This window comes from Piliocolobus tephrosceles, chromosome 1, assembly GCF_002776525.5.
Source record: "Piliocolobus tephrosceles isolate RC106 chromosome 1, ASM277652v3, whole genome shotgun sequence".
Taxonomy (NCBI): Eukaryota; Metazoa; Chordata; class Mammalia; order Primates; family Cercopithecidae; genus Piliocolobus; species Piliocolobus tephrosceles.
In genome coordinates this window covers 186,788,845-186,804,694 of record NC_045434.1, presented here as the reverse complement: position 1 = coordinate 186,804,694, position 15,850 = coordinate 186,788,845, and the positions used below count along the sequence as shown (strand labels likewise).

Sequence of the window (15,850 nt, the reverse complement as noted above, 5' to 3'; positions counted from 1 at the left end):
GGGATTACAGGCGTGAGCTACCGCGCCCGGCCCACCCAGCTAATTTTTGTATTTTTATTTTTATTTTTATTTTTATTTTTTTGAGATGGAGTCTCGCTCTGTCGCCCAGGCTGGAGTGCAGTGGCCGGATATCAGCTCACTGCAAACTCCGCCTCCCGGGTTTAGGCCATTCTCCTGCCTCAGCCTCCCGAGTAGCTGGGACTACGGGCGCCTGCCACCTCGCCCGGCTAGTTTTTTGTATTTTTTTAGTAGAGACAGAGTTTCACCGTGTTGGCCAGGATGGTCTCGATCTCCTGACCTCGTGATCCGCCCGTCTCGGCCTCCCAAAGTGCTGGGATTACAGGCTTGAGCCACCGCGCCCGGCCTTTTTGTATTTTTAGTAGAGACAAGGTTTCATCATGTTGGCCAGGCAGGTCTTAAATTCCTGACCTCAGGCGATCCGCCCACCTTGGCGTCCCAAAGTGCTGGGATTACAGGCTGCTTTCCTCTCGACTCAGCTGAGATCTTGAGCTCAGTATCTTTCAAAGAACAGCATCACAGCAGCGTGGGAGAAGAGAGACATCACATTGTGACTTTTTGCAGGGGGAACAGTACGAAGGAAGGAGAACTAGTGACTATCTCTGTGCCAGACACACAGGAGCAGGCACATATATAATTTAACTTCCTCTTCAAGACATCCTTAAGCAGTAGATGATGAGACATACCTGAGACACTCAGAGCTTGTGCATTGAGGAACTGGGATTTACACCCAGGACCATGTGATTTGAAAATCTGTGCTCTAGAGAAGCTGGCATCTCACCCAGAGTTTTTCACCTTGGCCCCTCTACTGGACCATTTTTAGCTTCCACAATTTACACATTCACTTATTCATTCATTCACTCCATAAATGTCCACAAATAGTCGTTTGGTGCCTGGTAGGTTGGTAGACAACAGAACAAACCTGAATACTTGAATGAGCCCTGCCCTCAAGGATTTTCACTATCATGGGAGCCAGGCCTGGAATGAAACATAACACCAAAAGTTAAGTTAATTACATCCCCAAAGGAGGCTCTGTGATGGTGTGGCCAGTTGGCAAACAGTATTTATTTATTTATTTATTTTTATTTTTTGAGATGGAGTCTCGCTCTGTCGCCCAGGCTGGAGTGCAGTGGCCAGATCTCAGCTCACTGCAATCTCTGCCTCCCGGGTTTACACCATTCTCCTGCCTCAGCCTCCCGAGCAGCTGGGGCTACAGGTGCCCGCCACCTCGCCCGGCTAGTTTTTTGTATTTTTTAATAGGGACGGGGTTTCACCGTGTTAGCCAGGATGGTCTTGATCTCATGACCTCGTGATCTGCCCGTCTCGGCCTCCCAGAGTGCTGGGATTACAGGCGTGAGCCACCACGCCCGGCCGGTATTTATTTATTTATTTATTTACTTATTTATTTGAGACAGACTCTCACTCTGTCATCCAGACTGGAGTGCAGTGGCGTGATCTTCGCTCATACTGCAATCTCCGCCTCTGGGATTCAAGTGATTATCCTGCTTCAGCCTCCCAAGTAGCTGGGACTACAAGTGCATGTCACCATGCTTGGCTATTTTTTTGTATTTTTAGTGGAGACGGGGTTTCACTGTGTTAGCCAGGATGGTCTTAATCTCCTGACCTTGTGATCTGCCTGCCTCAGCCTCCCAAAGTGCTGGGATTACAGGTGTGAGCCACCGTGCCCAGCCGGCAAATGGTTTTAATATGAACATAAGGATTCAAAGTTTCGCATGATGGGGGCAAATACATTGTCAATTCTTCACTCATGCCCTACCCTGTCCTGGAGGCATGTGGGATGTGGAAGAATGAGCAACCACCATCAGAGAGAGCTGCAGGGGAAGTGGCATTCTGGGTCATGGCTTCTTCTCAGCCACAGCAGGAAGTGGAGGGAGGACTTGCTGAGCAAGCGGAGGTTTAGAGGAGTTTATTGGCTACAGAAATTTGGTTTGAAAGGCCGGGCGCGGTGGCTCAAGCCTGTAATCCCAGCACTTTGGGAGGCCGAGACGGGCGGGTCACGAGGTCGGGAGATCGAGACAATCCTGGCTAACACGGTGAAACCCCGTCTCTACTAAAAAATACAAAAAAAAAAAAAACTAGCCGGGCGACGAGGCGGGCACCTGTAGTCCCAGCTACTCGGGAGGCTGAGGCAGGAGAATGGCCTAAACCCGGGAGGCGGAGCTTGCAGTGAGCTGAGATCCGGCCACTGCACTCCAGCCTGGGCGGCAGAGCAAGACTCCGTCTCAAAAAAAAAAAAAAAAAGAAATTTGGTTTGGGAGGGCTCTGTAGGAATAGTTTTTGGAAAAGGAACAGTGGGTGTCTGAGTGACAGTGAGTTTGGAAATGAGAAGGTAGATGATCAGAGTAATCAAGAATCACTCTGTTGAGTGAGACATTTCGGTCCCAACTGGAACTATGGGGCGAACAAATTTCATACTTCAGTTTCTGAAGCTAGTGGTAAAACTATTTTCAGTCCAGGGAACAAGCTATGGTCTCTGCTCAGGGTGGCAAATAGAATATGGAGAAATTATGTTAGGAAGTGGGGTTGGGAAAGTCAGCCACAAACCAGGCTATCTGAGACACCTGCATTGTTTAAACTGTAGGAGGAACTTAGCATGTAGTGAAAAACTTGAACTCTAGTTGGTTTTTCTTTTCTTCTTAGCTGCACAGCAGTCTGACCATTTAGTAAATACTTTCTCCCCTTTGAACTTTCTGTCCCCTATTACTATTTCTGGTTCCTATCTGGTTTAACAGAGAGGTAGCATGATGCTGTGAAAAGAATAGTCCCAGCTACTCGGGAGGCTGAAGCAGGAGAATGGCGCGAACCCAGGAGGCAGAGCTTGCAGTGAGCCGAGATCATGCCACTGCACTCCAGCGTGAGTGACAGGGTGAGACTCTGTCTCAAAAAAAAAGAAAAAAAGAATATAGAGTATGATAACAGTAGACAAGAATATAGGCACTAGATTAAAAGTCCCAGTTCCATAGCCAATCAGGGAGAGAATTAGCCAGGACTTAAATGCAAGATTTAGAACTCCAATTTTCCCATGCTTCACTGCAACATCATATAATGCAAAGCCCGACTTATTTAACTTCCCTGAGCTTTGGTGTCATCATCTGTACAAATACCTTTCTTAACAATACCTACCTTACTGGTGGTTGTAAAGATTGAGTGACATGAGAAGCCCATAGCAGAGTGCATGACCAGGGTGTGATGATTACACTTTTTTATCATTACATTAAAAAAACTACCTGGCTCTGTGACTGCACATGGTAGGTGCTCAAATGAATATCCTACCACACATGCTAGGGGCCTACATTTTCCCCCGCCCCAATAATTTGTATATTGAAGTCCTAACTCTAGCACCGCAGGATGTGACTGTATTTGGAAACAGGGTCTCTGAAGAGGTAACTGAGTTAAAATGAGGTCATTAGAGTGAGTCCTACTCTAATATGACTGCTGTCCTTATAAGAAGAGGAAATTTGGACACAGACACCCACAGACGGAAGTCCATGTGCAGTCACTGGGAGAAGGCCACCATCTACCAAGTGAAGGAGATAGGCCTCAGAAGGAACCAACCCTGCCTATACCGTATCTCGGATTCCCAACCTCCAGAATTGTGAGAAAATAAATTTCTGTTGTTTAAGCCACCCAGTCATAACATACTTTGTTATGTTATGCCCCAGCAAAGAATACAACACACACACACTCATCGTAGCTTTTCAACTGGTGGACAAGGGGCTCCTTCACTCTGCTGACTAGAAACTGCTTCTTGGCCTGTTGCCCAATGTTGTCCCACTCAAAGTCCTTACTGAAAGCCCTAAAGATGCTGGGCCTGCTGGGCTGACCATGCTGCCTTGGAGGTGGTGCTGCTCCCTTGGCTCTTGTCTGCTAAGGGGAAAGCATCCAAGAAAGCAAGACCTTTCTCTTTCTTTTTTTTTTTTTTTTTTTGAGATGGAGTCTCGCTCTGTCGCCCAGGCTGGAGTGCAATGGTCCCATCTCGGCTCACTGGAACCTCCGCCTCCCAGGTTTAAGCGATTCTCCTGCCCCAGCCTCCCAAGTAGCTGGGATTATAGGCGCCCGCCACCACGCCCCGCTAATTTTTTGTGTTTTTAGTAGAGACTGGGTTCCGCCATTTTGGCCAGGCTGGTCTCAAACTCCTGACTTCAGGTGATCCACCCGCCTTGGCCTCCCAAAGTGCTGGGATTACAGGCGTGAGCTACCGCGCCCAGCCAAGACCTTTCTCTTCTAAAGTGACTGGTGATTTGCTGACCAGAGGCGCTTGTCATGGGACCCGGGAGGGAATGCATCATTCATCAGAGTCCATTCCCGTGGTGCCTTCCGGCTATACGGAGAGGGACGCGCAGTTGGGTGTGTGGTGCTGGATGAAGGGATGAAGGAGGACTGCTGCCTCTAAGGTGACCCTAAAAGACAGATGACAGAAGCCATCTGGGGTGGGAGGAGGGAAGAGGGAGGCGAGGTGGCTCCTGTGAATCTCAGCACACTTTCCACTCACAGAAGTGGAAAACTGAATCTGTGGGTCGGCAGAACTGGAAACCAGATCTTTTGCAGGACGCCCTGGGGGGATGGCACGTAGCCCCCCAGAGCCGTTGGCCACGGGACGGCCTCCTCGGGCGGACGGGGCAGAGCGGGCCAGCGGGCGCGTGCCCGACACGTCCACCGGGCACTGCCCCCTCCGGGCGCGCGCCCGTCCCGCCGACCCGTCTCGCCCCTCGCCGGGCTCGGTGGACCCCGCACCCGGGCCCGCGCACGCCCCCTCCGCCCGCCGGGACCCCGGGCCCGCGCACCCCGCGCCCCCTCCCCTCCCGGCGGGCGCGCGCGCTGGCTCCCGCTCCCGCTCCCGTTGGCGGCGGCGGCGGCGGCGGCGGCGGGGATTGTTTTTGTTGTCGTTGAGGCCGGAAGAGCCGGAGCCGGGTACCTGTCCCCGGGCCGGGCGCCGCCGCCGCCCCCTACCCAGCGCCCGCGTCTCCGCGGCGCACCCCAGCGCCAATATTCCGGAGATCAAGCGTTACGCGGCGGCGGCGGCGGCGGCGGCGGCGGCGGGGCCCGGAGCGGGAGGCGCCGGGGACCGGGGCGAGGCGGCCCCCGCCGCCGCCATGGAGGCGCTGGGACCCGGTGAGGAGCGAGCTCGGGTCGGGGCGGGACCGGGGACCCGGGGCCCGGGGCGGGCGGCCGGGACTTTCGCTGCCCCGTCGCCCCGCCGGGTTTGGGCCGCCAGGCCTCGGGGAAGGGGACCCGAGCCCCGCAGCACGAAGCGGAGGGAGCTGACCCGGGCCTGGGGGGCGGTCACCGCGCCCCAGCCGGCCGTTGGGTGGATCCTGAGGTCCGGGAGGGAGGTTCGGGAAGGTGACCCGCTCCGCCGGGCGGAGGCCACTCTTGGCCCCACGTCGGGGAGATGATTTGTGCCCGGGATCGCGGCGAGGGTAGTTTGGGCCTCAGAAGGGGCGACCCGCTACCCAGTGCGCGCGGAGGCCTGGCCCAGACCGGGAAAAGGGCCCCGCCGCCTGCTAGGAGCCGGTAGTCCTGGTTTGGGGCCGCGCCCCTGTTTTTCTTTGCATTGGCAGACGGTCCAGAGCCTTCAGATGAGGAAGAAGAACTTCATCCAAACACCTCTCATGATCTCTGAAGGTCAAGGGACAAAATGCCCATCCTTTCTGAAAGGCCCTGATGTCCCGAAGAACATGGTTCTGTGCCTCGATCTGTTACTCAGTCTGTGTGTTAGTCACAGAGTGGTCCGGGCCAGCCTTTGAGTGACACAGGAGTTGCCCCCCAGTGTGCTCCAGCACAGGCTTCAGTGCCCTGAGTTCTCTTCTAATTGGGTTATGAGTGGTTGTGAGGATCAAATGAAGGAGAAAGTGCTTTGGAAACTGTAATTTGTTGTGGATATGGATGGCCTCTGGTTATTTCTCTCTATCCAAACCAGAGGAACCATTCCAGGTTGTAACGAGTGCCCTGAGTATTGGGGCCTGGTGCTTCCACCTCAAAGCCCGACAGGTTTCTAATGCCTTGGCTAAGTAGCGCAGGGTTTAGGGGCTGTGGTGGAATTAACTTTAATATTCAAATCTTACCTACATAATGAACTTAGTCGTAGAGTGTTTCGTCTTTTTAATGCGTAGACAATTTGAGTTACCATTTGAGTTTGGAAACTTGGCAGGTTTGTTTACTTAGCACTTGTTTGCATAGCTGAGTGATTAAACTCCACCCTAATTTGCTTCTTCAAGTATTGTTTAAAGGCCCTCATAATCAAATTTCATCTGCCTTTTAAAAATAATTTGGCTTGCCGCATTAATATTATTTGATAAACTTCAGTGTATTATGCCAGGTTAACTTCAGATATGTCCCCTGGCTAAAGACATGATCAGGTCTTTAGGAATGTAACAGACTTCCGTTCAAATTCAATGTAGTAATGTAATAGTTGTATGACCCTGGGCAAATTACTTAATTCCTTTGAACTTTCATTTTCTCATCTATAAATTGAGGGTAATAATAATTATGTTCTGTAAGACTGTTGAGAGAATGAAATGAGAGTATATGAGGTCTTACTATAGAGACTACTGCCTCAACAAATGTTTCTTCCCTCCCCCTAGTAATTCATAATTGAAACAACTGTTGCATTTATGAGCTGATATCAAAAGAAACTGTGTAACTGTGGGCATAAACTGAATTTCATGGAAAGGATCAACCTGGTGATGTCAGGCACTGCCCAGGGACTCTTTTTTGTTTGTTTGTTTGATTTTAGCTTTTGCAGGTTTGAGGATTTAGTGTTTCACTCAGGATTGTTCAGATGGTGGAAAATTAATTCTCACTAACCATATTTATAAGACACTAATGAATAAGCCAGAATGTCACATAGATCTTTCCTGTTGAGTGGAATATTTTCCTGTCTGCTCTCTAGCAAACTCCTTTTTTGGTGTTGCAGTACCTTGGAAACCCAACTAATAAGTAGCTGCCTGCTAAGCATAGAATCAGAGCAAAGGGAGTTGATCGTCCTGTGGGATGATTCATCCAGGCTGTTTTAGAACCTGGAGAATCATCCCTGCTTCTCTGGCAGAGCACACCTGGATCTAGTGCTTTGTGCCCTCCTCACTTGAACAGTCCCTGAAACCTTAGTCTAGTCTTATTCTGTCCGTCCCCGCCCACCGCCTCCCCGCAACCTGTTTCAGTTTCTGCCAATACTCAGAAATATAATTAATTAGATTACCACTTATTTTGGTAATATGTTGTTTGCAGTACTTTATAGTTTGTAAAGTGCTTTTATAACTATTAGGTCATTTAATCCTCTGGGAGGTAGGCAAGGCAGGTAGCTATCCCATTTTACAGATGAGAAAAGTGAGGTTCAGAGAGGATGAAGTGACTTCATTAGGGTTTCAAAAGGCCAAATGATGTAATAAAGACCAGAGTTTGGGTCATTTGACTTCTAATCTAATCGTCTCCTCTTCATTAAGGCTGACTTCATCTGTTCTATGTTAAGTCATATCAGTTGCCCTTTCAGAGAATCCTGTTATCTGACTTGTCACCACATTTTGGTGATACCCTGAAAATAAAACTCAGGGACCGGGCTGGGTGTGGTGGCTCATGCCTGTAATCCCAGCACTTTGGGAGGCTGAGGTGGGTGGATCACTTGAGGCCAGGAGTTCGAGACCAACCTGGCAAACATGGTGAAACCCCATCTCTACTAAAAATACAAAAATTAGCTGGGTGTGGTGGCATACCTGTAGCCCTAGCTACTCTGGAGTGGCTGAAGTGGGAGGATGGCTTGAGCCTGGGAGGCAGAGGCTGCAGTGAGCTGAGATCACACCTCAAAAAGAAACTCTGCCTCAGAACAAAACAAAACGACAAAAAACCAACCAAACAACAAAAAAACACCCCAGGGGCTGGGCACAGTGGCTCACGCCTGAAATCCCAGCACTCTGGGAGGCCGAGGTGGGCAGATCACCTGAGGTTGGGAGTTCGAGACCATCCTGGCCAACATAGTGAAACCTGTCTCTACTAAAAATATAAAAATTAACTGGGCATGGTGGTGCGCACCTGTAGTCTGAGGCTGCAGCAGGAGAATCGCTTGAACACGGGAGGCGGAAGTTGCAGTGAGCCGAGATTGTGCCACTGCACTCCAGCCTGGGCAACAAAGCAAGACTCCATCTTAAAAAAAAAAAAAAAGTCACCTCAGGGACCTTTGAGCACTAACTATGACTGTAATATTTACAAATGCAATTAGAATAACAAATGCAATTATAATAGCTAACATTTCCTGATCATTTACTATTGCAAGGCACTATGTTAAACCCTTTTTTTTTTTTTTTTTTTGAGACAGAGTCTCGCTCTGTCACCCAGGCTGGAGTGCAATGGCGCGATCTCGGCTCGCTGCAGCCTCCACCTCCTGAGTTCAAGCAGTTCTCTGCCTCAGGCTCCCGAGTAGCTGGGTTACAGCTGCCCACCACACCCGGCTAATTTTTGCATGTTTAGTAGAGACAGGGTTTCACCATCTTGGCCAGGCTGGTCTTAAACTCCTGACCTTGTGATCCACCCGCCTCGGCCTCCCAAAGTGCTGGAATTACAGGCATGAGCCACTGCGCCCGGCCTTTATGTTAAACCTTGAATACACATCATCTCATGGGATAGATGCCATTATTATTACACACATGCCCATTTTATAAATGAGGAAACTGAGACGCAGAGAGGCCAAGAAACTGGCCCAACATCATGCAGTTAGGGAGTGGTGAGACCAGGATTGAAACCTAGGTAATTTGGTTCCAGAGCTTTAGCCACTGTGCTTTATTGCTTCCTTACGTAGATAGCTGGCTAAATTCAAAGAAACCAGATTTTTCCTAGCCTTCAGAGCTGTAGAAATAAATCTCTGTTGTTTAGGCCAAATTATAAAAAAAAAAAAGAAAGAAAGAAAGAAAGAAAAGAAAAAAGAAATTAGCTTCTAGAATGAAAAAAATATATAATTTTCAAACTAAATCTTCTAAGCTTATTAAAAGAAATTATCACTCAGCTTCTAACTTTTCTCTTTGCCAAGGAAAGGAGATACAAATAGTATTTACTTTTTGCCACTTCTTAATTGTTTTCTTTCAATTCTTCTGCCTCTGCCTCTTTGATATCAAGTATTTCAGGTAAGAATACATACCACAAGATTATGAAGTATATTGGGGAAGAAAAAGTGCTAGGCTAGGAGTTAGGAGATTTGGATTCTAGTTAGCATTTAAACTCAAAGTCTTATTATGTCCTTAAGCAAGTCATTTGGTCCAAGTTTCTGTTTCCAAATTTCTATTATAAAGCTGTATTTCTTACAACTTTTTTTTTTTTAAGACGAGTCTCATTTTGTCACCCTTGCTGGATTGCAGTGGTGTGATCTCGGCTCACTGCAACCTCCACCTCCCAGGTTCAAGCTATTCCCTTGCCTCAGTCTCCCGAGTAGCTGGGATTAGAGGTGCCTACTACCACACCTGGCTAATTTTTCTATTTTTAGTAGAGACGGGGTTTCGCCATGTTTGCCGGGCTAGTCTCAAACTCCTGACCTCAGGTGATCCATCCGCTTCAGCCTTCCAAAGTGCTGGGATTACAGGCATGAGCCACAGTGCCTGGCCTCTTACAACTTTATGAATGATACAGTGATGCTTAAGTGTATCTTGAAATATGCAGAGTTGAGTTATTTATATGATTTAATTGAGTTAATTCAGTATGTTCATCACCTCTCACATTATTTACTATTTACTTCTTGCCTTGTTACCTTGTTTGTAATTGTCTTATCAATTGATCAATTGTATTGATAGATCCTCCTGTACACTAGAAGTAGAACTTAACTCCAGGCAATAAGAATACTTTTAGTGGGCCGGGCATGGTGGTTCATGCCTGTAATCCCAGCACTTTGGGAGGCCGAAGCAGGTGGATCGCAAGGTCAGGAGATCAAGACCATCCTGGCTAACACGGTGAAACCCCGTCTCTACTAAAAATACAATTAGCCGGGCATGGTGGCGTGCGCCTGTAGTCCCAGCTGCTGGGGAGCGTGAGGCAGGAGAATGGTGTGAACCCGGGAGGCAGAGCTTGCGCCACTGCACTCCAGACTGAGCGACAGAGTGAGACTCCATCTCAAAAAAAAAAAAACAAAAAGAATACATTTAGCATAAATTATGTGCTTTTGCTTCATTGAAAAATAATTGTCAGCTGGGCATAGTGGCTCATGACTGTAATCCCAGCACTTTGGGAGGCCTAGGTGGGCAGATTGCTTGAGCCCAGGAGTTCAAGACCAGCCTAGGCAACATGGCAAAACTCAAAACCTCGTCTCTACCAAAAATACAAAAATTAGGCCAGGTGCGGTGGCTCACACCTGCCATCCCAGCACTTTGGGAGGCCGAGGCGGGCAGGTCATGAGGTCAGGAGATCGGGAGCAGCCTGGCTAACACGGTGAAACCCCGTCTCTACTAAAAATACCAAAATTAGCCGGGCATGGTGGCGGGCGCCTGTAGTCCCAGCTACTCAGGAGGCTGAGGCAGGAGAATGGCGTGAACCCAGGAGGCAGAGCTTGCAGTGAGCTGAGATGAGCCACTGCACTTTAGCCTGGGTGACATAGTGAGACTCCATCTCAAAAAAAAAAAATACAAAAATTAGCTGGGCGTGGTATGCCAGTTAGTCTGGAGGCTCAGATAGGAGGATCAGTTAAGTCCAGGAGGTCAAGGCTGCAGTGAGCCATGATTGAATCAGTGCACTCCAGCCTGGGCAACAGAGCAAGACCCTGGCTCAAAATAAGAAAAAGAAGAAAAGACGAAAGAGAGAGAGAGAGCGAGACACTTTAGGAGGGCGAGGTGGGCACATCACGAGGTCAGGAGTTTGAGACCAGCCTGGCCAAGATGGTGAAACCCCGTCTCTACTAAAAATACAAAAAATTAGCTTGGCATGGTGGCTGGCGTCTGTAATCCCAACCACTTGGGAGGCTAAGGCAGGAGAATCTCTTAAACCTGGGAGGCGGGAGTTGCAGTGAGCTGAGATCGCACCACTGCACTGCAGCCTGGACGACAGTGTGAGACTCTGTCTCAAAAAAAAAAAAGAGAAAGAAAGAAGAGAGAGAGAGAACAGAAGGAAGGACAGAAGGGAGGGAGGGAGAGAAAGAAAGATAATTATCATTTTTGTCTTTAGATTCTACCTGGGATTATTGACACCGTTCAACATTTATTGAATTCTTACAACATGATGGCTGCTGCATTAGATATTGAGAAGATTAACAGGAGGTTCATTTATTATAAGAGTTTGTAATCTAGTGAAGGAGACAGAGTAACTTAACAAGTGGTTTCCTGTACTTGCTCTATGGGTTCCCCTATAGAGACAGTCTTTTGAACACAGAGGAAGGATCCTCTAGTCTGGGAGAATCAGGAAAGGCTTTCCAAGGAGGTTACATCTAAACCAAATTCTAAAGGATAAGTAGAATATCGTGGGAAAATGAATAATTAATATGTAAAATGATTTTTAATACTTTAAGTGTTAGAATATGGTAATCTGTCACCATAAATATCATAAAGTATTTGCTCTAAATTTCCTAAGTGATGTTGGACCAGAACAACATCTTTTTGTCGTTGTTGTTCTTTTAGACTGAGTCTCCCTCTGTTGCCCAGGCTGGAGTGCAGTGGCGCGATCTCAGCTCACTGCAACCTCTGCCTCCAGGATATTGATTTGATGACAAACTTATCATCATTCAGTGATGTACCTCTGTGTCAAACTTAGATATATAAGATAGGTTATTCTTTTTTTTTTTTGAGATGAAGTTTCGCTGACCAGGCTGGAGTGCAATGGTGCGATCTTGGTTCACCACAACTTCCGCCTTCCAGGTTCAAGCGATTCTCCTGCCTCAGCCTCCCGAGTAGCTGGGATTACAGGCGCCCACCACTGTGCCCGGCTAATTTTTGTATTTTTAGTAGAGACGGGGTTTTACTATGCTGGCCAGGCTAGTCTCAAACTGCTGACCTCAGGTGATCTGCCTGCCTTGGCCTCCCAAAGTGCTGGGATTATAGGTGTGAGCCACCATGCGGGGTCCAGAACAACTTCTTGCTTCAAAGTTTTCTCTCCTTAGTGAAGTCTTTGTTCTCAGTGAAATGCCATTGCAGTAACAGAACCTGTTGTAACTTTCCATTGTAACCACAGCCCACTTTGCTCAATGCCTATTGATAGCAGAAAAGATGTTCATTTTTTAGGCCAGTGTCCACTTGATATTGTCATCAAAAAGGAGTCAGATTTTTTCTAAACAAGTGTCTCCCAGACTGTGCTCCACAAGATCCTTTTCTGCTGAGTATTAATAGATGTTCACATCTTAGAGAGAGAGTGAGTTCTGTGGGGGGAAAAAAAGTTAGCTAAATGATGAGGTAAAGTTAACCAGGTTTATTTATTACATGACTTTTTCGAGAATTTGATATGATAATATACATTGAAATGTTATATTAACTCTCTCTTGCATGAGAGAGTATGCAAGGTTTTTTTAACTTATGGAATCTTTTCTTTTTAAAAATAGTTTGGAAAGATTACTCTGTCTACACCAGGGTTTCTCAACCTCTTTCTCAGCACTATTGATATTTTGGACTCAGTAATTCTTTATTGTGGGGGGCTGTGTTATGCATTGTAGAATGCATAGCTGTATCCTGGGTCCTTTCCACTAGACGCCAGCAGCACTCCTCAGGTTGTGACAACCAAAAATGTGTCCAGATATTTGCCAAATGTTTCCTGGGGAACAAAATTACCCCAGGTTGAGAACCACTGGTCTAGACTGTACATTCTTTGAAAGAAGGAGCTCTGTCTTCTTTCTGAATCCATAGTACAGGTTAGGTATTTATAACTGAATAAATGAATAAATGTCTGTGGAATAAACTAGATCTTATGAACAAGAAATCTCAAATTGTCCAGGTTCTAAAAATATCGAGTTATAAACAAGAAGGTCTAGCTTTATTGGTAGTGTTTCACTATTGAAATTAGCAAATAAGTTGATAAATAGAGCTGCAGTTTAATCTTCTCCTATATGTACAATTTATAGTGATGCAGGCTAATTTGTGAGAGATTAATAGATCATTTCCAACTCTGGGGATGGTGGCTCCAGAGTTTAGAGATGATTTTTAAAATGCATATAATTTTGTAAGTGTAGCTCTAGAGCTACTAATGCTCATGCAAGATTTTATACTGTAGCCTATGCTTGAGAGGAATTCATCATTCTAATTTTGATGTCATTATATTAAAAATAATAGCAACATGGCAAAATATTTAGAAATCTAGAGAACCTTAGGTCAAAAGACACCCCAAATTCTTTAGAGTATATACAGTGAATAATAAGATCTCAATAATTGCAGCCATCATCATCATCATCAACAGGAAGAATAAATAGCACAATAGGCCGAGCACAGTGGCTCACGCCTGTAATCCCAGCACTTTGGGAGGCCGAGGTGGGTGGATCACGAGGTCAGGAGTTCGAGACCAGCCTGGCCAATGTGGTGAAACCTCGTCTCTACTAAAAATACAAAAATTAGCTAGGCTTGATGGCGGACGCCTGTAATCCCAGCTACTCGAGAGGCTGAGGCAGGAGAATCACTTGCAACTGGAAGGCAGAGGTTGCATTGAGCCAGGATCAAGCCACTGCACTCCACCCTGGGTGAAAGAGCGAAACTCCGTCTCAAAAAAAAAAAAAAAAATAGTACAGCAAATGTCTTTCAATCTCTTTAGGACCTCCGGCTAGCCTATTTCAGCCACCTCGTCGTCCTGGCCTTGGAACTGTTGGAAAACCAATTCGACTGTTAGCCAATCATTTTCAGGTTCAGATTCCTAAAATAGATGTGTATCACTATGATGTGGATATTAAGCCTGAAAAACGGCCTCGTAGAGTCAACAGGTAAGGATTAGAAAGAGTGAGTGGATTTCTGTATGTTTTAAGTGCAGATAATTTATTTATGTATCATTTTGTTCTCTAAATTCATCCAACATGTAGGCTTTGTTATTCTCTAAGATGATAGGTTTCTTAATAGCAGGTTTGCTGTCCCATACTTGGTTATCCTCTGTAGGCTCTAGCAAAGTGCTGGATATATATTATTAGTCAATCAGTAAACACTTATTTAATTATGAAAGAGAAAGGTCACTCTTTAATTGACCAAGGGTAGCAAAAATTTGCTGAAATAGGTGAAGACATTAGTGTCTATGGGAAATAGAACTATCTGGAAATTCAAAATTTTATTGTTATACGTTGGTTTTGGACATGAGAAAGATACATATCAATACAGAAGATTACTTGCAGATGTTTTCTTGGGGGAAAAGAAAGACAGCAAAGTCATCTTGGAGTATTGAGAAAACTAAGCACAGAGAGAAGCTCTGGTTATTTCTAGCATTATCTAAGAGTGGTCCTGATGAGATGATGTAAGTATTGTGGTCTGTATAGCAGGAATTTACCTGGTGTGAAGACAGCCCTGTAGCAAATATTCTTACAGTGTGCTGAGTATACATCCACTTTCCTTTTCTCTGTTTCTATGCAGTGACATTCAGGCAATGTTTGATATTAAGATTCTTGCTTTTTTAAGATTGGTCTTTTCTGCCAAGTTAAATATTTTGCGCCACTTGATATTTTTCTCAGATGGATCAAAATTTGGCTTTCTGGTATAGTTCATTCTCATGTAAACCCATTATTGGCTATTGTGTAACTGAGATCAATAGTAGTAGAAGTGGTGGTAATGGATAACATTGATCCATTCAACAGATATTTTATTGAGTGTTTATTTTGTGGCAGATATTGTCCTATGCTCTGGGAATTCACCATGAACAAAACAGGCAAAACTTTCTACCTTTGAGGAGCTTATATTCTAATGGGGAAGACCAAAAATAAATGAAGAAGCAAACAAAACATATACTTTGTTAGTTGGCAATAAATGCAATAAAGAAAAAGAAAGTAGAGATGGAAGATAGGAAATGAGGATAGGATGAGCCACTGAGATTTATATATGAATGAATATATATGTTTGTGTATATATACACACACACATAAATGCATATGTAGATATACACACACGTATGTATATGTATATATGTATGCAAATAGCTAGAGAAAGTCTCACTGAAAAGTGACATTCGACCTAGAGGAGGTGAGGGATATCTGCATGAAGAGTGTCCCAGGCAAAGTCTGAAGCTTGGTGAATTCAAGAAACAGTGGGCCGGGCGTGGTGGCTCATGCCTGTAATCCCAGCACTTTGGGAGGCTAAGGCGGGCAGATCACTTAAGGTCAGGAGGTTGAGACCAGCCTGGCCAACATGGTGAAACCCTGTTTCTACTAAAAATACAAAAATTAGCCGGGCATAGTGGCATGTGCCTGTAATCCCAGCTACTTGGGAGGCTGAGGCAAGAGAATCACTTGAATCTGGGAGACGGAGGTTGCAGTGAGCAGAGATCGTGCCACTGCATTCCAGCCTGGGCAACAGAGGGAGACTGTCTCAAAAAGAAAAAAAAAAAAGAAAGAAAGAAACAGCAGATAATTCTGGATTGCTGGAGCAAGTGAGTGAGTGGGGGAGAGTGATAGGAGATGAGTTTGGAGAAATTTCAGAAGGCCTCTGTCATGCAGAGCTTGTAGGCATTCATAAGACTTTCTCATTTACTCTGGTTAGGTGAGTTTTAAATACTAAACCCACAACATGACTAGACAAATCTAAGACATGACTAGCTTATATTTTTAATGGATTGCCCTGGATGCTGTGCTGAAATTGCACCCTAGCAGTAAGGGTGAAAAGCATGGAAATTAATTAGGAGGCACCTGGAATGATTCAGGTGAAAAGTAATGGTGGTTTAGACTTGAGTAGTATAATTGATA

The 15,850-nt window shown here is 46.0% G+C and overlaps 1 protein-coding gene across 3 annotated transcripts in view; it reads left to right on the top strand.

The window, feature by feature from the left end:
• The first annotated feature begins 4,722 nt into the window (after positions 1–4,722).
• LOC111555811 (protein argonaute-4) overlaps positions 4,723–15,850 on the top strand; it is a 54,347-nt gene continuing 43,219 nt past the window's right edge. For 2 of the 3 annotated variants that reach the window (XR_002735653.2, XM_023232168.2), the window contains exons 1-2: positions 4,724–5,151; positions 13,729–13,894. Coding sequence is in view for 2 of the 3 variants with exons in the window: in XM_023232168.2 (XP_023087936.1) it covers positions 5,133–5,151; positions 13,729–13,894 (185 nt within the window). In the remaining variant the exon portion in view is untranslated. Of the gene's footprint in view, positions 5,152–13,728; positions 13,895–15,850 lie in introns of all 3 variants that reach the window. The other variant, XM_023232169.2, reaches the window with a different exon arrangement.